Source organism: Phacochoerus africanus, chromosome 11 (assembly GCF_016906955.1).
Source record: "Phacochoerus africanus isolate WHEZ1 chromosome 11, ROS_Pafr_v1, whole genome shotgun sequence".
NCBI lineage: Eukaryota > Metazoa > Chordata > Mammalia > Artiodactyla > Suidae > Phacochoerus > Phacochoerus africanus.
In genome coordinates this window covers 28,048,407-28,070,912 of record NC_062554.1, presented here as the reverse complement: position 1 = coordinate 28,070,912, position 22,506 = coordinate 28,048,407, and the positions used below count along the sequence as shown (strand labels likewise).

The following is a 22,506-nucleotide window of genomic DNA, read 5'->3' as shown; positions in this document are numbered from 1 at the left end:
TTTAACTTCTCCAAAGTTTTGCCTTTCCCAGAATGTTTTACGGTTGGAATCATACAGCATGTAGCCTTTTCAGACTGGCATTTTTCACTTAATAATGCATTTAAGTTTCCTCCATGTCTTAATGTGCATGATAGCTCATTTCTTTTTATCACTGAATAATATTCCATTGTATGGATGTACCACAGTTTGTTTATCCATTCACCTGTTGAGGGACATGTTGTTTGCTTCCAAGTTTTGGCAATTATGAATAAAGCTGCTATAAATCTTTGTGTGCAGATTTATCTGTGGACATAAGTTTTCAACTTATTTGGGTAAATATCAAGGAGCTCTGTTCTCTCTTTTACTACTGAGCATCTCCACCTCAGAAGATGTACCTCACTTTTTATGTAACACACATTTTATCCTATGTGTTCTTAATTGCAACTTCTCCTTACAAGCTCCCTTTTCTAAACTTGTAGCCATAGTAATGCCTTTCCTCCTTTGAGTTGCCATGTTCTGTTAGCCACTATTCTAAATCTTATCTTTGTGTTCAAGTTTCTCAGTAACTCTGCAAAGCATTGTATTCGTACTACTATATCCATCAATCCATTAACATTGCTTTCACTAAGATTAATGATAACTTTCTAGTTGCCAAAATGCTCTTCAGTTCTTATGTTAACCTGATATTGCTGTGCTTTGCCACTAACCATTGACCACTCTCACTTTCAAAGTTCTCTTTTTAGCTTCTTGCCTTCCCCTTTATAATATTGATTTCCTCTTTTTCTGTTTGCATGTAAATATTGATGTTTCTAAAGGTTCTATCCTCAGACTACCTTCATTTTGTTTGTGCTTCAGGGAGTCTCTTCCCCATAATTTCAGCCCAGTCTATAGGCAGAAGTCCTCAAACTTTTGTTTCCAGCACAAATTTCTCTAAAGCCTAAGGCCCAATTTTTTATCTTCTTGTGGAACATTTTCATTAGGGTGTCTTTCAGACAGCTCAGACTCAATATGTGCAAACTAAATGATTGAGAGGTGGCAGAAGGGAATTTTGGAGTGGTGGTAGAACTTGTTCTTGATTGTTGTGGTGGCCATACAACTTTGTGTTTTGTTCATAGAATTGTGCACCACTAAGCATGAATTTTATGGCATGTGAAAAAGTAAAGCTCAATAAAGAACACCAAATGGGCACCCCCACTTCCAAAAAATAACCTCAGTGGTTAATCAGCTTCACTTCTCTTTGTATTCCTAATACACATTAGACTTGGTAACACATTATAGGAACTTGTTAGTTGGATGGATGGATGATTAAGACAAGTATATTGACTGAAGGCTCCTGGGTCTTATTGTTCAAGATACAAAAGTGTTAGGTATTTATTAAAACATCAGAGGAAAAAATACCGCTACATATTTTAGAGTGGTAATTTGTGACTTGCTTAATATTTTAATACTTATCAATGATTATGCCATTTATGAATATAATGAATAAAATTAAATATAGGCAGTTTTTGACATGCCAAAGGATTATGTCCTAAAAGTTACTATGTTAATTCTTACATTTCATAATCAAAATATATTTTCTTGTTAAAGCAATAATCTGTGTGATGAATAATGAACACTATTCTTGGCCTGGGTTAGGTCGTAGTTAGACTAGTATTTCCAGATTCATTCTCCCCCTAGCCTCTACAAGAACACTAACAGCTACTCATATTCAACTTGTAATCAAAATTTGGGAGAGACATTTCATAACTCATAACATAGTTCATAATATAATTCAGTAGTCAGTTGAGACTCAATCAGTGACATATGCAGTTTTACCTTTTTGAAGAAAATAGTTCTACTGTAGGAAGATGTTTTGTCACTTCCTCACTATGTGCTGTTTGGCTCTGAGAGATACATTTGTAACACCTCAAAAGAGAGTAGTTTCCCTCCAGCTACATGGCGGGAGCACTTAAAAGACAATCATAGTCTTTCCCCTTCTCATCAGTTCCTATTAGTATTTATTCATATTTATTTGAGACTCCCAACTCCCAAAAAAGATATCAAAAAAAGTAGAGGGATAGACTAGCAGTTGTTCCTCATACCCCAGGTGTATATAGTCCACATGTTACTAATATTATACACAGGTAGAGAGAGAGGAATACCTTCAGATTTGTAGATACTAAAGATATTATTTTCCAGTACTCTGTCACATGTTCAGAGTAGTAGAGAATCAAGTGGTAATAATAAATTATAAGAGTACATCTCTGTCTACTAGTGCCTTGCTAGAAAAATACTTGATAGAATACTGGAAATTAGACTGAACATTAACTTAGTCTCCACCTAGCAATTAAAGAGATCAGTCTATCAGCACACAGAGAATGACCAAGAACAGTCTCACAACCATTTATGTTAAATATTAAATCCTTTCCTCTTAAGTTTTCCTCTTGTTCTAGGATAAATAAAAAGTACTAGTGAAGTCATATGGCGCAAGGAAAAGGTAACATTGCCCTGAAGACTCAGGGGAAGAAAATGCCTGTGAAAAATGTTTCATTAAAGGAAACAAGAAAATTGTGTAAAGCATTTGCTTTGCAATCTATGAAAAAGAAACAAAATCATAAAGAGAAAACAGGAAGCTAGTTAAGGAGAAACTACTGGAAAGTGAAAAATATAAGTGAAACTACAGGAAAGTGAAAAATACAAAGTAAGAAATAAAATCTGTATTGAAAGCAGTAAACAGAAGAATTAACAGTACAGAAAATCTTGTCAATGATATATAGGTCAAGCCCAAGAAATTGCTAGCATAGAGAAGAAAAAACATTTCTGAAGGAGAAAATTACACATAAGGGAATAGAAATGAAGACCCCATTTTATAAATTCCTTGGGGGAAAAGGAAGAACAAATGGAAATCTAAGAAAGAAAATTATATAACCTTAGTGAGATATGTAAAAGAAAATTTGAATGTCCTAAGAGACATAGCATGTTTTGGGATTTAAAGAATGTGCAGATGTGAATTCAAAGGTGTGATGGGAGAAAATATTCTTGAGTTGCCAAATACACTTAATTATGTGGGTTAAAGAGGCTTACATCCCAAGTTGATGAAAAAATTTTCAAATGGACATATGACGGAAATATTTTTCTAATTATAGGAGTAAAGAAAAAGTCTTCTAATCATTCTTTTTAGAACCATAAAAATGGTTTAACATTAGTTACCGTGTTAATGTGTTACATGTGTCAAAGAAATATAGTAATTTCAATAGATTCTAAAAGGGCATTTGATAAAATTCAGTACCCATATCTAGTTTTTTAAACAATCTTAAAAATAGTAATGTAAGCATATGTCCTTTACATAACAAAGACTATTTTAAGCCAAGACCCAACATCATAATGAAGCACTAGAGCTTTTCTCTTTAAAATCAAGAACAAGACAAAAATATTTCCTTGTTCTAGATGTTTTCAACAGTGCAGCAGACATGAAAGTAGAACAAGAAATAAAATCATTGAAAAGAAAAAGACATTTGTTACTGAACATAATATTGTTTATGCAGAAGCTATCAGTATCTGACTTATTTAACCAAAGATACAGATATAAGAGAAAGGATATGAATATATTGAGAGCAGGAGTAGATGCATCCTCTGTTTCCATATTTTTCTTTTTCCTCTATTTGGGACAGGGGAGCACCTATTACAATAGAAAAAAGGGGCCCCTTTCTTGCTCTGCCTCTGCCCTCTTACACTGGACTTGCACCTCTACTCCAGAAGAAAGTACACCAACAATCCATGCGCTTCTACCTGAGAGAATATTTATAAACATCCTCTTGGTTCTTAAATAACACTTAAGACTAGCAAGACCACACCTTCAGGGTTGGGGGGCAGCGGAGCAGGGGAAAGCAGTCACTTCCCAGGAATTTACGAACAGTATGTCTCTCTCCAGCTCTGTAATGTTCCAGGAAGCTCATTTTCCTTAGAAAAAGATCTCAGGAAAAGTGACCAGATTAACAATATGTAAAATTCAACAGTTTACTTGTATACTGTCAATAATTATTTAGAAGATACAATGAGATAAACTTCCATTTACACTAGTAAATAAAATAGTTACTAGACCTAATAAAGCATGGCTTTATACGTACAAGAACACATGAATAAAAGAGATAATCATGTTTCTGAAAAGTAATAAATAGTACAAGAAGTTCTATCTCCTGAAATTAATTTTTTGATTCACCCTTGCAAACACAATCTTGAAGTTCACTAGGAAGAACAAATACATGAGAATAAATAAAATTTGAAAGCAAAAAGTAAAGTGGAAGGACTTGCTCCACCAGATATAAAATGTTATCAAAAATAGCAATAAGTAAAGCAGAATAGCACTGACATGAGAATGACAGATCAGTAGGAAGGGTAGTGCTAAAACAAAAACCTTAGCATATATGTGAACTGTATGATAAAGAATGAAGGAAAATCAACAGAATGACTATAAACTACCCAATGATTTGGTGTGGGGGAATTGATTAACTCCTTTGGAAAAATTAAGTTATGCATAAACATGAATATTTTGGTTTTCTTCTGTATCCTTTTGCAATTTTTTAATAATAATGAAGGACAGTTAGAAACAATATTTCTAAAGTATTCTGTTGAAGCCCATCCACTCTACGGATTAAAGCAATGAGAAAAGCTCTGGAGGAGGTCTGAGCTCTCTCTAATCCTGACTCTGCCTCTATCTAGTTGTATATGGAAACCTGGGATAAATTATTTGATCATTGTGAGTGTCATTTTTAACCTTAAGATGAGGGATTTGAATTTAACTTTCTCCAGTTCCCCATCCAACTCTAAAATTCCATGTTCTGAAGTATAGGAGTATCAAATCTAACATCTGTCTATGTAAGGGATTGTAGCATGAAATCTGGGGTCAGACTGTCTGGATTCCAGCCTTGTTTCCAACAATTTACTAGCTCTGTTATCTTAGGGAAGTTTTTCATCCTCTCTGTATCTGTTTCCTCAATGAGAAATAAACCGAGGGTAATGATAGTACCTCGTAGGCTTGTTGTGAGAAATAACAGCAGTGCATGCAAGTGCTTAAAATGATGCCTGGCCTATACATGCTTAGTAATTTTTTTTTTTTAATTTGCGATGCTAGGAGTATCCACTTCTACCACCACTTGCCCATCCACTCAAGCACAGTGAAATCGAGGGCATCTTGACTCTTTTGAAGGAGATGCTGACATACAGCAGTAGGAGAGGGATTCTTTGCTTGGGAAAATCCTAAAGAAGCAGTGTTAGGGTCTTCGAAATAGAGCAGCAGTTCCCAAAACCTTACAGTGTGTGAGTGACATTGGACATTCAAGGCTGATAAATATAGTGGAATAAAAAATTTTCTTTCAATTTGTTTGATAGCTAAAAGGTGCAGAGGGCATGAATTTGATTTTTTTTCTCTACGCATCCTTAAATATTCACAGAACAGTTTTTCCTTAATTCAGTTTAGGAAGTGCTAGACAGAGTTTAAATGCATTTTAACACTCACAAATTAAATATGTACCTACACTATAATTTTATATCCAGAGCTTGGTGAAAGCCTAGTCAAGTTAAAGTCCATTGAATTACTATTTTATTTTCCAATTATATTCATAAATAGCTGTGGCCAGGTTTGTTTTTGTTTTTGTTTTTTTGTAATTTTCAGTTGATCATAGGCCTTCTAAAATCTAAGGGCCCCAGTGCAAATTATCTGCTGTTGTCAAGTAGTTTTATTACAGCTTTATTTTTTGACCACTTTTGTACCTCAGTAGGGTGTTTTCTTAAAAATAAATGCATACTAAAAATTTCCCCTAGAGTCTAAAATAAGGTTTATATAGCCCTTTTAGTAACTAAAATATAAATTAAAAGATTTTTTTCTCTGTGTTAAATTTCATCTTTATTTTTACTTCAACTGAAAAAGTCAGAATTCTCTCATGGATGCTACTAATAGGTTTTATTTTGCTTTAATCCCTTGCCAAGCATCTTCTATTTTTCCTGAAATACTCAGGCAGTCCTTAATGTGTCTTCGCAAGTGCCCTGAGCAGTGGCAAATGTTCTGTGGTGACCATTTGGATCAAGGAAGTGGTCATATTTTATAGGGGATATTTCCACAGTCATAGTAAATCTTGACCCAAGAGCAGTGGGAATTAGTAGGGACCTTTTCTCTTATCATTGCCTGGGCCACCACAACAGATGATTTCAGGGACCAAGTTGGGTTCATGGGAAAGTAGGCTTATATGTTTGATATGAAAAAGAGAAGACGTAACTCTTCTAAGCAGATGTGGAAAATCCTACATTTGTGGCAGCAGAAAGGGAACTGAATTTTCATAGCCATTGGGGTTCTGGCTAGGGTAGCAATTTCCTGAACAATGTCATGTATAACATGTGTTAGAGTTAAGGAATAAGAGAGGAGTTTCATTCACATATTCAATAATCTACTTTAGAGTTTTTCTCTCTTGCTCTCTCATTATCAAGTTGATAATTACACTTCGGTGCACAGGGAATGATACTGATTTTTTTCACCCACAACAATTCTCTTAATATTCCCTGAACAGTTTTCCCTTAATAAGTTTGGAAAGTGAAGATTATTTGAAGTAACAACTAGAAACTTTGAGTTAGAAGCCAGTAAATCTGGGAAATGGAGATTTTTCTCAGTTACTAGGCAAGTCACCAAGCCAGCTATAAAATTAGGCTAATTAAACAATTTCTCATATTTATAAGATTCATTTCTTAGCCTTGCATAAAGGAACCCATTGTATTCAAGGACTTGTTTTATCTGCTAGATTCTAATATTTATTTTAAACTAATTTCAGATTCTTTTAGTGACCACTATACTCACTTTGAAAGAGTTGTGAAGGCTCTTCTGATCAATGCGCTAGATGATTCTTTCCTGGAAACATTATATGGTAAGTTAATAATATGAATGGAACGATCAGGGCTTTTCCCCCCAATTTTTAAACAACCTCATCATTTCATATGTATATACGTGTGTATGCGTGTATGTATATTAAAATAAGGAGACCAATCTTAAGGCCCTCCAGTTGTTCCCTCTAGAATCAAGTACACCAAAAGTGCATTCACATAAAAAATGTTTTAGTGTTTATTATTTGTAATATGGGAAAGTACAAAAGAAATGGTTTCCCTATCCTTCAAGAGTTCACAGTGAACTTAAAGATATAGGACATGTACTAAAAAAAATAATGGTAATTCAACACCCATGTGTTGTCTCAGCCTCTCTAAGCTCCTTGAATTTCATCGAAAGTGATATGCTTTTTATGCTTTTGTGCCTTGCTCATGCTGTTCCTCCTTGGAATATTATATCTTTTCTATCCTGGATGTTCCAAGTGAGTATGAAATTCTTTCCACTATGAAAGCTATCTGTGACCCACTCAAGAAATATCTGTCACTCCCTCTTTTGTGTTATCATTATCCTGAGTATGGTGCTGCAGATGTGTGTGCACTTTTCAAACTGTACTGAAAATATGTTTTTGCCTTCCTCCCTTACAAGAGTGTAAGAACCATACTTCCTACATACACATCCCTTACATCTAGCATAGAATCTGGCTCTTAATAAGGACTATAAATATGTTGTGTTGAATATCTACCTAAATGCCAAAGTAAGATTTCGTTCATAATTTATTTGAAGAGATACTGAGTGCCTACCAAGGGCCAGGCATTATTTGAGGGCTAGGGATTTGGCAATAACTATGACCTGGAAGATTCTTGCCTTCATGTTGCTTAAAATCCAATGGGAGAGACAGACAATTCATGAGCAAACGAATATATAACATGATATGATTTCAACTAGGGATTCATTCTTGAAAAAATATAAAATATGATAAGGAGATAAAGAAGGATAAATGCAAAATCTCTGTTAGTTGGATTGATCAAGGAAGTTCTCTCAGGTGGTGTCTTTTGAATAGGAACCTGAATGAAGTGAGGGAGGAAATAATGCCCGGATCTAGCAGAGAACACAGCAAGTGTAAAGACCCTTAGGAAAGAGTACTTTTAATGTGTTCAGGGAATGGTCAGAAGGCCTGTGTGGCTCCTTTTTTTCTCTAGCGCTGGAATGCTTTTCTTTCCTAACTTCATTTTTTTTTCCCCCAATTTAAATTGTTTCTAACCAGCCAACCAGGTATCTTCCTAAAACTATGGGAAGAAATCTTTGTCCAGTTGTTTAAATATTTTATAAAGGCAAAGTGATTGTTGTTTTCCCCCCCGAATAGATGGCACCAGGCAAAAATCATATGCAAAAGATATGTTGACATCGCTTGATTATTTGGATAACCGCTTTGTTCAGCCTCGTCTAGAGAGTTTAGTCTCTAGAAGTCGTTGGAAAGAGCAATATAAGGTATATGGTTTAATTTGTTTTTGAATCTCTGGTGGGGAATGGGGTGGGGGTGGCAGTGGGAGACCTCTCATGATGTCAATATCCAGTCAGACTGAATAATCTTTTAAATTATTAGCATTTTCTTATGTTAAATAACCAGCTTGTCGTTTCTCACCTCCTCTAAAGGCTGTTGTTGTTTTAATCATTCACACTTGTTCTATCTATCCAATAATTAAGTAATTCTAAATGATGATGACTTTAGAACATCTCTAGGGCTTAGTCCATCTGTTAAAATGAGGTGTCCCACAGGATGTTAATTATTTCAGAAAAGAGAGTTCCTTTGTTAAAGAAAGTTGAGAAACCAGTAGGTTTAGCTTACCCAGGGGTCTTTTCAAGGAGCATTAATGTGTGAATTTGTACTGTAAATCTTCAAGAGGGCAATACAGAATGTAATGTAATACCTTCTGAGTTTGTGTTTTACTATGAAGCTCCTTTTCATAAAACGCCTATCATGACCTTCTAGGATACTGGTTTATATAACCTAATTAGGGCCTACAAAGTCTTTGACATCCTTCTCCACCTTAAGATTTTGTAATTCCACCATTTGAGGGGAAGGATCTTTTTAATTCCTAAGATTTACTTGCGAGTTCCCATTGTGGCTCGGGGGTTAAGGACCTAACATTATCTCTATGAGGATTTGGGTTTAATCCCTGGCCTTGCTCAGTGGGTTAAGGATCTGTTGTTGCCATGGCTATGGCCTAGGTAACTTGAATTTCTAGTATCTTGCCATTTTTCCTCTTGCTCATTATTAGAACATAGAAGGCTAGAAGTAGAAAGGGGGAAAAAAGCCTTGAAAATCATTCTTCTAGTTTTCTATCTTCTAATAATGAGCAAGAGGAAAAATGGCAAGATAGTAGAAATTCAAGTTCTTATAGTCCTTCTAGCACTTAAATCATTAGCTATTCTAACTCATTTATGTCAGGAGATTTCACTTCATCCAGGGCCTTGAATTACCTGATGAGAAATTAGCCACAGATGGTTTAGGTTTAAGGGAGTTATGGGATTACAAAAAAAAAGAGTTACAAGACTTCATTTTGGAGGATAGCTTGAGTTTTGGGCCACCATATATATCTTTTTGACTTTAGGTGATTTTTTTGTTGTTGTTGTTGTTGTTATTGTTGCTATTTCTTGGGCCGCTCCCGAGGCATATGGAGGTTCCTAGGCTAGGGGTTGAATCGGAGCCGTAGCCACCGGCCTACGCCAGAGCCACAGCAACAGGGGATCCGAGCCGCGTCTGCAACCTACACCACAGCTCACGGCAACGCCGGATCGTTAACCCACTGAGCAAGGGCAGGGATCGAACCCGCAACCTCATGGTTCCTAGTCGGATTCGTTAACCACTGCGCCACGACAGGAACTCTGTGATTTTTTTTAACTTCTATAAATTCCAGTTTCTTCCTCAGATACAGAAAATATTTACCAATTTTAAAGGGAAATATTTATTTACTTTTAAGGTAAAGTATGTAGCCCAGTTCTTAAAAACATGGTATGGTATATGTCTTAGAAAAATAGCATATTGATCACTTAATTTTGCCAAGTAATCTGTGTGCAAATTAAAGTATCTTATTTGATCTTCAGGGTAAGCCCTCAAAGAAGATATTATTATTTCCTCCATTTAATTTTTTAATATAAAAAATTTTTTATTTTCCTTTTTTATGGCCGAATCTGTGGTGTATGGAAGTTCCCAGGCTAGGGGTCTAATCGAAGCTGCATCTGCAGCCTACACCACAGCTCACAGCAACGCCAGATCAGATCCTTAACCCACTGAGCGAGGTCAGGGATCAAACCTGCATCTTCATGGATACTGGTCTGGTTCGTTAACTGCTGAGCCATAGCAGAACTCCCTGTTTCCTCCATTTTAGAGATGAGAAAATTGTGACTCAGAAAAAGTGAGTAATGGAAGGTTACACAGCTGGTAATAAGCCATGCCAGTGTATAAACCTAGAAACCTTAGGTTTCTAGGGTTCTTCTGACTTCAGAGCCCATCCACTTTGCTATATTATGCTTTACCATGCCATGGTAGGTTATGTTGAATTTGGATATCCCAGTGTTGAAATAATAATTGTAAGATACAAGAAAATAAGTTGCCTAAAAAATTTAGAGACATGGATGATTTAGTACAGCTTTGGTCAGGATAAGCTAAGTTACGCTGCCAAAGAATAAATAATATGACAAAATAAACCAGCAATGAAAATTTGAATAGCTTAACCCAACAAAATTTTATTTCATTTACATTATATGTCCAGCGTGAGTCAATGGGAGTGCTCTGTTTATTGTAGTCACTCAGGGAACCAAGCTGATAGAGCTTTCATCTCAGCATATGCTTCTATGAGTACCACAGATGCAGGAAGGGAAGATGGCTAGTCACCTAATCACTCTGAATGTCAGCCTGTAAGTGACACGTGTCATGAAGTACTAGGAATATGAGAAATAGAAAAGGGTAGACAAAGGATAATGTTGCTGATGATTATACATTGTAAAAAGGAAACTATATTGGGTACTTAATTACTGTCAAGCTTATCCCTAGTAATATGTTCATTGTGTGCAGTTGAAATATTGTAGTTAACTAATCCATACCACTAATTAGAACAGTAGTATGTAGCACAGCATAAGCATAAGCAAAAGTACTCAAGTACAGGAGTTCCCACTGTGGGTTATGGATCTGACTGCTGAGGCTCAGGTGGCTGCAGAGGTGTGGGTTCAATCAACCCCCAGCCCGGCTCAGTGGGTTAAGGATCCTGTATTGCTGTAGCTGTGGCGCAGGTCACAGCTGTGGTTCAGAGTCAGTCCTTGGTCCGGGAATTTCAACAGCCGTGCATGAGCCCCCCCCCCCCAAAAAAAAGGGACTCAAGTACAGCTAATTTCACAGTTTAATAAAGCTTATTTATGAATGCCAAATATTGTTTCAATTTGTTTACTTATTGCTAACTCAGCTATTAGACTGACCATATCAATACTGGCCACCTAACAACCTATTCAAACTTGTTTATTTTCATCAAACTTTAGTAAGTAACCAGAGGAGAATTATTTCTGAAATATTTTGTGGAAAATACAATTCATATAATGGAGACCGAATGTGTTGTTTTTCTCAAATTTTTACTAATTCATCTTTTTATTATCCTGAATTTTTTCTGTTAATTCTTTCCCATTTTAACTAATTATTAAATCTAGAGATTGGAAAAGAAGTTAAAACCTGTGAAGAGCACTGCTACTCAGAATTTTGACAGATATGAAACTAATTTTTTTTCCCTAATCAGGTTTCTTTCCATTTAATAGCCTAAGTTATAAATTAATTTTTAAAATTTAAAATGTCTTATCAAACACCTACTGTGTGGTCAGTACTAAAGTAAGAAATACCAATGTTTTGCTCTTGGCATCTTGTCCTATTATTATGATTCACAGTCTTGGTTTTAATTTGTTTGGTCTCTTTTTATGCTTTATGTTGTTTTTCTTATCCTTGAAAGCTTCATGAGGTTTTGAAATTACTTTCAGGAGCGGGTAGAAAATTATTCTAATATAACTATTCATTCAAAGAATCCTGAGGACTGTTCTTGCCAAGCTTGTGGATTGCATCGCCGCTGTAGCTTTTCAGTGCATTTATCAGGAAAGTTGTATAACACCAGGACCATGGAAACAGATGATTTCATGTCACAGGATAAACAGGTATGTTTTCACACTCATTTTAGTTCTCAGCATTTAGAATTTTTCACTAAGTAAGCCTGCACAAATAACCCTAAGTTATTTCCATAGATGGAAGAAAAGCATTGGGAGAAAAGAGTGCAAGGAAAGAATATGCAGTTTTTCAATGTGAAAAATATGCAATATACAGCAGATTCACTCCTGATTCAGTAAGTTAGTGAAATCAGTGCATATAGTATAAGTACACATCACCCAAATTTGGGGGAGATGAGAGGGTATAAGATGAGGATGAAAAGAAAGGTAACTGGGCCAGGGGAAGCAGAAGTGTCTTTTGAGTCCTAAGGTGAATTTGACCTTTGGAAATTTTATGGAAGATAATCTAGCAAATTGACAGTCCACAAACAAATAAAGATGCTTGTTCATCCCAATATGATATCTGAAGGAAAACTGTACTTCAACCTAGACTATATCAGAAGTATGTCAGGAGTTCTCGTTGTGGCTCAGTGGTTAACGAATCCGACTAAGAGCCATGAGGTTGCGGGTTCGATTCCTGGCCTTGCTCAGTGGGTTCAGGATCCGGTGTTGCTGCGAGCTGTGGTGTTGGTTGCAGACGCGGCTTAGTTCTGGTGTGGCTGTGGTATAGGCTGGCGGCTACAGCTCTGATTGGACCCCTAACCTGGGAACCCCCATGTGCCACGGGTGTGGCCCTCAAAAAGACAAAAAAAAAAAAAGATAAAGAATTCAAAAGCAACTGAACAAATACTGAAGCCAAATACTAGATGAGGCAAAACTAGCCTTGCTGTATAAGGCATACCAGGACCATGACATAAATCTCACACAAGGTACCATCTGCCCAATTCATGAACCTCAAGCCAAAAGGCATCATAAATGCAGATCAGAACCAGGGAAACCCAGAAATCCTCAGCAAAGGCAAATCTACCATCACTTTATAAGGCTGCCTACTCAACTTAGAAGAATGGAATTCCCAATATAAACAATTCCAAAGAATATGGGTTCATCATAAAAAATATGTAAACATACAATTACAGTTCTCATAAGAAAAATCAGTTAATTTAAAGACAACTGGGATTTCTTTTGGGTGGGGGGAGGCCCTGCATCCATGGCACGAGGAAACTTCTTCTCATCCTTCCTCTTTCCTTGAAACCTTTTTTCTTTCTCCTCCGTACTTTAATTTCCTTAAGGAGATGGCTGCACCTCACTAGATAAATGGAGGCCTAGAGAAATACCTCAAAAAGCAACCTACAGTGAGCTGGATATTAAAAATGTGCATAATGCACATTTCATTATCTTTCCTTGCCTTAGTTTGTTAAGCAGTGTTGATTTGCATTTCTACATGCTGTATCTAATAAATGACAAGTTAGATTTTTGCTGTTTCTTCTGCTTTAGGAAAATTTGGTGGCAGTTTTCAGCTTTGTTTCCAGTTGTATCTTTGGATATGTAGGGTTCCTTAGTTCACTGTGGTAACTGAGATGACTCAATTACCTTCAGATTTATCAGTTCATAGAACTATGCTAACCCCGCACAGTGGATTAGTAATTATTTATATGTCACTTTACTGCTTTGAGATAATAATCGCGGAACTTGTCATTTCTCTCTCTTGGGCAATTTTTAAATTCCGTCTTGTTAGAATAGTGTCCTAAATGTTTAGAAATGCAGTTAGTTAATTAAAAGTACTCGCCAAAGAAGTTCCTGTCGTGGCTCAGTGGCTAATGAATCCGACTAGGAACCGTGAGGTTGCGGGTTTGATCCCTGGCCTTGCTCAGTGGGTTAAGGATCCAGCATTGCCGTGAGCTGTGGTGTAGGTCACAGACGTGGCTCAGATCTGATGTTGCTGTGGCTGTGGTGTAGGCCCTCAGCTGAAGTTCTGATTAGACCCCTAGCCTGGGAACCTCCATATGCCATAGGTGTGGCCCTAGAAAAGGCAAACACACACACACACACAAAGTACTTGCTGAATAGTTTTCTGGACACTTAAGGACACTACTAAAAGCATGGATTAATTTTACTTATTTGTAGTACCTCAGATAAATAGAATCCTATAGTATAAGATGTGTTGTACTATATACATTATTTCATAAGGTATAGTGGACTGTAATCATCCACTAAAACGGGTGGGGTGAAAGGAGAGGTCCATTTGCAGTTTATATAGCTACTCTATACATTTACTGTTTACATTTATTGTTTTCTATGAAGCCTTACTAACCAATGGTTTAACCTCTTTCAGATAAAATGTAATCACATTTGGGGGGAAAAATAATGTGAGAATACTCTAAAGGTAATTTTGAGTCTGTTGACCTATGTAAGTGTAAGATAGATGACAAGAGGGTAGGAAATAGAAATGGAAAGAAATTATAACAATATTTTCAGTGAATATTTTTGTTTCATACAAGTAAAACGTTGAATTGGGGATTTTAAAACACTTCTCCCTACCTCTTGTCTTAAACATTCTATACAGATAAATTCCTCTAGTTTTGTGGAAATATGGGATACAGTGTGATAGAAATTAAAAAATCAAATTATTCTGTTACCATATTTAATTCAGAACAGCCATAGGAGACTTCTCCCAAGTAATCTACTTTAATGGCAGAAACAGAGAGACTACCCCATTTGTCAATTTCCTCTTGTTATTCCACGAGAATAAGACTGATTATATTATAAAGCCTGGAGCCCTTTCTGATGCTTTTTCTACAATGGGTGAAATAATGTAGGTAGTACAGTTGTATTTAATTTGGTCAGTGCAGTGTGTAACAAAATATACATTCAAAACATTCTGAAAGAGGGTGTATGGTTGACTTCACAAGAAGAGTATTTTTAACCACAGAATTCTACCAACGCATGTAAACATAGAAATCAAAATTTTTATGGTTTATTGCTCATAATAGAATATTAATGTATTATAATCACATCAGATTCATTCATTGAGGAAGCAAATATGAATAACAAAGTTTTTTTTCCCCAAAAAATATTTTGGGAAAAAGTATTTAGTTAAAAAACTGTCAATTTTTAGTATTATTATGAAAGTTCATTTCAGTTTACATGTTGCTTATAAACCAGAAACATATCTTAATCCAGGCATTTTTACCTCGGTAACTGTGTGCATATGATAGTTTGCACTCTCTTCCTGCTATCAGGTGTGCTCTCCATTTGCCTTTCATTTTTCTTCTCCTTCCCAAATTTGGCTCTTTTTTTTTTTTAAGGACTTAGTTCAAGCATCACCTAGTGGAGGACCCTTCTCTTCTCTGGATTGGGTGAATTGTTCCCCCTCTGTACCTTGATCACATCTTATGCATAGCATTTGGCACATTGTTGGGGTTTTTTTTGTTTTGTTTTGTTTATTTTTACTTTTTGTCTTTTTGCCTTTTCTAGGGCCACTCCTGTGGCATATGGAGGTTCCCAGGCTAGGGGTCTAATCGGAGCTGTAGCCACCAGCCTACACCACAGCAATGCGAGATCCGAGCCTCGTCTTCGACCTACATCACAGCTCACGGCAATGTGGCATATTGTTTTGTAATCATTTGTTTTCAACCTAATATAGGTGATACATTTTTCACTTATGTAACTCCAATGCTTAGCTCAATACTTGAAACATAGAAGGTGCTCAGTTTTTGCTACCTGGGTTGTATAAACAAGAGAGGGTAAAGGAATCATTGTATTAAAATGTTTTTTTATTTTTTAAATATTTTGTCTTTTTAGGGCCACATCCTCAGCATATGGAAGTTCCCAAGCTAGGTGTCAAATCCGGGATGCAGCTGCCGGCCTAAGCCATAGTGACTCAGGATCTGAGTGGCGTCTTTGACCTACCCTGCAGCTCACAGCACTGCTGGATCCTTAACCCACTGAGTTAGGCCAGGGATCAAACCCATGTTCTCGTGGATATTAGTCGAGTTCATTACTGTTGAGCTACAACAGGAGCTAAATTTTTTTTTTTAATAATGCATTTATTGGCGTTCCCATCATGGCTCAGCGGAAATGAATCTGACTAGCATCGATGAGGACGCAGGTTCAATCCCTGGCCTTGCTCAGTGGGTTAAGGATCTGACATTGCCGTGAGCTGTGGTGTAGGTTGCAGATGCAGCTCGGATCTGGCATTGCCGTGGCTGTGGTGTAGGCCAGCAGCTACAGCTCCGATTCAGTCCCTAACCTGGGAACTTCCATATGCTAAGGGTTTGGCCCTAAAAAAAAAAAAAAAATGCATTTATTAGATTCTACTTTTGATGAAAATCTTAAAACCAGAAAAGCTGTACATTCATCACCACATATTTACTTCATATATCAGGTGGTGTTTATGTCTCGATTTAGGTGTTTACTGTTGGCAGAATTTGTGCTAATCGTACCAGAATTTATCATACACTGAAGCATTTTAAATTCAAGCTGTACCAGGAATGTTGCTCCATTGCAAAGACAGAAGAAGTTGAGGATGAACAGGTTAAAGAAACAGTGGAGAGAATTTTCAATCAATCAAAAGAAAGAGGCTGGATTGAAGAGGTAAGGTAGCTATGGAAGAGCCATTTTATTCAGTAGATTCTGGAGCCTAATTTTTTTTTTTTTTTTTGGCTTTTTGGCTTTTTGCTATTTCTTTGGGCCGCTCTCGCGGCATTTGGAGGTTCCCAGGCTAGGGGTCTAATCGGAGCTGTAGCCGCCAGCCTACGCCAGAGTCACAGCAACGCGGGATCCGAGCCGCATCTGCAACCTACACCACAGCTCACGGCAACGCCGGATCATTAACCCACTGAGCAAGGGCAGGGACCGAACCCACAACCTCATGGTTCCTAGTCGGATTCGTTAACCACTGAGCCACGACGGGAACTCCTGGAGCCTTAATTTTGATCAGCAAAAGGATACACATGATTAGAAGACAGTGAAATGTAGATGAGAACCTCTCCTTCTCTCCCTGTCTTTGTATTTTCTCTTCTTCCCCCCATTCCTTTCATGCTTATCATTGTCCCACTCTGAATAGGTGCCCTGATGTTCTAAGCATTCACTCAGCTCATCAAGAAATTTTAATCAGCAATAATACTGCCCTTTAATGAAGGACCTCTGTCCTTTCACCTTTATATATGTGGTTTTCCTTACATATATATTAAGTCCCCTTATTTACTTTGACAAAGTATAGGACTCACCTCTGCTTGTCTGCTTCCTATCTTCAGACCAGTTCTTGTGACCTGAGAGTGAAGAAGCACCTGGTGCCAATCTGAGGAAAGGATCTCGGCTGCCAGTTCTAATGCCACCCACATCCTCTTCTTGAGGACATGGGACTGAGCAGTGAGCACTGTAACTGAAGATCAAGGGGAATGCAGAGGTTTCAGGCCACGGCACTGATTTTGATTCCCCCATATCCTATTGATCACTAAATTTGATATCAGGGATAGAGTGGGGGTTTTGAAGAGTGCACTGGATTCCCGAAGATCTGCTGGCAGCTCATAAGCTCTGGTCTGCTCACAGAGCTTTTAGAATCGTTATGGTACATGGAAAGAATGCTAATATGATTGCCATCTTCTAAAACAAGTCTAGTTCCATGAATGTACAAGAGAGAACAGATAGTAGATTTTCAGGAAACTCAGATCAACAGTATATTTAATCTTAAAGGAAAAAAAGAGACCTATTGCCTGGGTTATTTATATTATAAGGAAATTTATAAAAGAGGAAAATTTAAAAAAAAGAAGAGAGCTTAGAGAATAAGATTTATGAGTAAAGGGAAAGAAAACCAGAACAACAAAACAGGAACTTCTAAGGACATGTTCTACAGAGGTCTCCTGGGCTGGAGGATGACATCAAGATGGGTTTCCCTTTTGACAGTTATCCTCCCACCACAAACCACCACCCAGTGATCTCCCCCCCCCCCGCCCCCGCACCCAATCTGGGCCCTTAAGTCGCCTTGCTCTCATTTTACTCTCTTCAGTTTTTTCCCTTTTACTTTGCTTCTACTTCTCTCACTCCAGATTCTTTCTTTCCTCCCTATCCTTCTCTGTGCTTTTTCATTTGCCTTGGGGAAGAGCCATCACTTACCCAGTAAGTCGCGTCTTCATTTTCCTCGATGACATGAAATTCTTAAGTGCTTTTATTGATGCATTGAAGTGTTGCCAACTCTCTAGTGGAGTTGGAAGACCTATTGGGATATCACATTTTTAAAAAAGTAGTAGGTATAGCAAAATCACTGTGTGTATTATATATATATAATATATGGGGAATAACATTAAACTTCTTGCAAAAAAAAAAATTAAAAGCATCTCCAAATCATGTACCTTAGAGAAAGCTTAATGAGGTCAAGGTTTGTAACAACAGAAGTGACCTGGAATAAAAAAAAAAAAAAATTCTTAAGAAATCCAAGAATAACACTTAGCAGTAGGCATTGAAGGTATTTCAAGATGGTGCATGTTTAAAGCAATATGCACATTTTTTTCCAATAAAATACTGAAGCGCTTCATTTTCTTTTTGAGATCTCTCCTACCTTTGAAATATTTGTCTATAGACTTTCTCGAAAGATTTCCTAGAAATTAAAGAAGTTTATTAGTCAATATGAATCTGTATCGCAGCTTTGTGCACTGCAATTAAATTTCCAAATTTATCAAGTGCCCTGAAACTTCTCAGCATCAGTCTGCCTCCCCTCTCAGTGTGTGTGTATCTTTGAGCGATGGCACTGCTTATGTTCTTGAGATGCATGCTTTCTTCTCAGCCACAGTTGCTCTCACCCTTTAGGTTGCCTGGGCTCAGTGCTACTTGAGTGATCATAGCCATGGCTCTTCCTGCTCTTAGCCCCCAGTTATTATGTGAACCCCTTCTTTCACCTTACACAAACTATTTGTTCCTGTCTTTCCTCTCCCAGCTTGTGTTTCACACCTTGCTTTTACCCTTACTTGCCTCTTCTTCCTCCAAACATCTTTCTTCCATTATCTCAGGATATCTCAGCATTTCTTCCCAAAGACCTGCCAACTAGGTTGACTTAATTCTTATTCTTTCTCCTAACAGTTGAACTAGGAGATCTGTTTTTAACTTAGTGCTATTAAAACATTAGGAGAAATCAAGTGTAAGAAAAGAAACAATGATAAAAATTTATAATAAAACCAAAACATATAATAAATATAATAGTAATATAGACCTTGTTCTAAATGAGAGCTAAAGAACATGGCATCATATGCCACTGGCAAGTTCTAACAAATGTTTTTTCTTTAAGAAGACACTGCATATGATGATGGGGTTCCCAGGGCAGTTGAAGACAGGATTGTTGGGATGAGGTGGTGAATACATGAACACCAGGAAGTGAAGAAAGTATGTCCATAGACGTATCAACTGTCAGTCCCCGTCACTACCAACACTGGAGTTTTCAGGATCCTCTCTCACCTTCCTGGAAGTAGAACTAGAGCTCATAAGTAGAGTTAAGAAACCACTAGGTCAGTTTATCTCCTTAGCTGAAGGAAGTACTGTGAACTCCATCAACCTTGAAATCTCCAAATCGTCCTGACTCTTCCCTTCTCTTGTTCCTACCCTAGTCTTTGCTGCCCATCCTCATTGCTGTCACTCAAATGTCGGCCCTCATTACTGAAGTTATTACAGCAGACTCATACCTAGTTGCCAAGCCATCCTAGAATGATTGTTTCACTTATTTTTTTTCTAAAATACACCTCAGACCATGTGCATCTCCTGCCCTGACACCTTTGGCAGCTTTCCGTCACCTGTCACATTGCTAAACTCTATAACCTAGCATTTCATACTTTTATTCTCTGACCACAACCTCTTTGGTTCAGTCTTATCTCTTTCAATTCCCCTAGAAAACCTCAGATTGTAGTGTAATCCTGTACTTCCTTGTCTTGTCGCTGTTGCATGGACTTTTGTCTCAGAGAAAACTCTCCACCAGACCTCTCTACCAATCATTTTACCAAGGACAGCTTAAATGCCACTCTTTCCCAGTCACCTCAGCTAACCATTACCTCTCTCTGAACCCTCATAACAGGGTCTATACTTCTTTATGGCGCTTGTTATTGGCTGTCATTGGTGTACTACTGCTGAACTCTGTTCTCCTTAGGGGCAGGGAGAGCAATTTTTTATACAACGGTCATGAGCAGAGTATTTGATAAATGTTGTATGTTCAACAAAGTGTTGTCGAGGAAGTTATTGAGGTTGTTACACCTCTTCTATGAATATGATAATAGAAAAATAATTATAAGGAAGTTATGAAATTAATAATGATGTTCATTTTGATCTTTCCAATGCTTCATATGAATTTGAAATGCTTATTTGAAATTGAGTCCTTGTTTTTAATAAAAAGATTTTTTTCATGATTACTATGAGATAAACTTGTTTCTGTTTGTGTCTGTAAATTGAAAAGGCCTAGTTTAATCATCAATTCTTTGAGTAAAATAACTAGCTTTTTTATTGTGTACACAGAAATATGGTCAACTTCAAGAATATCTCAATTGTGCGGATTACTTCCAAGATGAGAAGTTTGACTGAATTGTAACACATTTCCTTCAGAGAAGATTTTGTAAATTCCTATAAATGTGAAGATCATGAGTCTTGTTTCTCTGTATCATGTGACATATTTATGTATATTATGTATATCTTCATGACAAAATATCTTGTGTAAAACATATTTTCATCTTAATTTCCATGAAAAGCACGCTAATAAAACTTTTATCTGCTGTACATAGAAAACATATGCTCAATAATTTTTAAGTAAGCATTATTTTAAAGTTACATAACCATGCCTTTATAACACGTGACTATCAAGGAGCTGTTCATGTCCTGTCAGTTTGGTAGAAAAGCACTGTATTTAAAAAATGTATTTAGAGTAACATCCATGTGTAATTATTGATGAATCCCTGCCCAGGTCTGTTTATTATCTATTTGCAGTATTAAATGATCTTCACTAATATATTTTTTACTGCCACCGTTATCTACATCACTGGACTGTAGAAGAAGAATCAGTGTTTCATTTAGCTCAATTCTCTTGCTTCATAATCAGACTACCTATCCTAAGCAGAAGTCTGCTTTTTTTTTTAACCTCTTCCAAAGTTTCCTTTACAAATAGATTTTAGGCCTCCATAATCTTTCACAATTCACGTTCAGGAATAATTTCGTATATGTATTCTTCATGCTTCATAATGTTCTTTCTCTTTCTATCCCATTCTATCTACGTGTTAATGGTTAAGATGTATTTCATTTATTTTTATCCATAACTTTTCCCATATAATTATTTATGCTAGAATCAGAAGATCTCAGAGAGACAAATTCAACCAAAAATAGTTTAAAACCATATTTTGGCATCTGCATTGCTTTGCACATCTAAAATTTCTCATAATAAAATAAAATGGATTCAGAATGAACAAATGGACCCTGTCTATTCTCTATGTTTAATTCTTTTTTTTTTTTTTTTTTTTTGCCTTTTTAGGGCTGCACCTGTGGCATATGGAAGTTCCCAGGCTAGGGGTTGATTTGTAGCCTCAGCTGTCAGCCTACACCACAGCCACAGCAAGTGGGATCTGAAATGCATCTGCAACCTACACCACAACTCATGGCAACACTGGGTGCTTAACCCACACTGAGCATGGCCAGGGATTGAACCCGTCTCTTCATGGAACTCTATGTTTAATTCTTAAAAGTGGCATTCTAGTAGGAGCTATTTTCCTGTGGAATTTTAGATACTTGTTTCTTGCTTCAGGTTGGTTGAACATGGCTTCATCTATTATGTGATTAATGGCATGCATGGACTTCAGTATAAAGTGCGTATATTAAAAACTACATTTTATTAAGTCTTTACATAGAGATTACTCAATAGTTTCTGCAATGAATTTTCCAAAATTATCCCTTTTATGATTGTAAACAAAACAGGTAGAAAAATACAAAGCCATGAGAATGCTGATACTGATATCTCATGTGAGGAGTGCATAACTTATTTATTTATTTATTATTATTATTATTATTTTGCTTTTTAGGGCCACACCCACCACATATGGAAGTTCCCAAGCTAGGAGTCGAATTGGAGCTATAGCTGCCGGCCTACACCACAGCCACAGCAACTCAGGATCCAAGCTGCGTCTTACACCGCAGCTCATGGAAATGGCGTATCCTTAGCCCACTGAGGGAGGCCACGGATCGAACCTGCTTCCTCATGGATACTAGTAGGGTTTGTTAACCGATGAACCGCGAAGGGAACTCCATATACCTTTTTTAAAAGTGTGGAATAGGAAGTTCCTTGTGGCACAGCAGGTGCCGAAGTTGTGGTGCGGGTTTGATCCCTGGCCCGGGAACTTCCATATGCCACAGACAGCCAACAAAAAAGTGTGGAATAGAAATTTCAGTCACATATATCTATTCTTATTTCCCTTGCATATGGAAATAAACCTTAACTATATGAAGCCATGGTTGAGAGTTGAAGAGGAAGTGACAGTGTCCAAAAAGAAGCAGGGCAGAGTTTAGAGGAAAAGTGATAGGTAGAAAGGTAAGAGAGTATGAATGATTTGTGTAAAAAGATGGCCAAGGAAAAGGAAAGAATGATC

At 37.0% G+C, this 22,506-nt stretch overlaps 1 protein-coding gene across 7 annotated transcripts in view; it reads left to right on the top strand.

The window, feature by feature from the left end:
* The window catches only part of CCDC82 (coiled-coil domain containing 82), a 31,361-nt gene extending 10,020 nt beyond the window's left edge, over nt 1-21,341 (top strand). For 2 of the 7 annotated variants that reach the window (XM_047752316.1, XM_047752317.1), the window contains 5 exons: nt 6,777-6,869; nt 8,190-8,314; nt 11,846-12,016; nt 16,313-16,498; nt 20,396-21,341. In XM_047752316.1, the coding sequence (XP_047608272.1) occupies nt 6,777-6,869; nt 8,190-8,314; nt 11,846-12,016; nt 16,313-16,498; nt 20,396-20,461 (641 nt within the window). In that variant the 3' untranslated portion in view covers nt 20,462-21,341. Of the gene's footprint in view, nt 1-6,776; nt 6,870-8,189; nt 8,315-11,845; nt 12,017-12,103; nt 12,511-16,312; nt 16,499-17,160; nt 18,190-20,395 lie in introns of those variants that run through there. The other 5 variants (XM_047752320.1, XM_047752319.1, XM_047752322.1 and 2 more) reach the window with 5 other exon arrangements.
* The last annotated feature ends 1,165 nt before the right edge of the window (nt 21,342-22,506 follow it).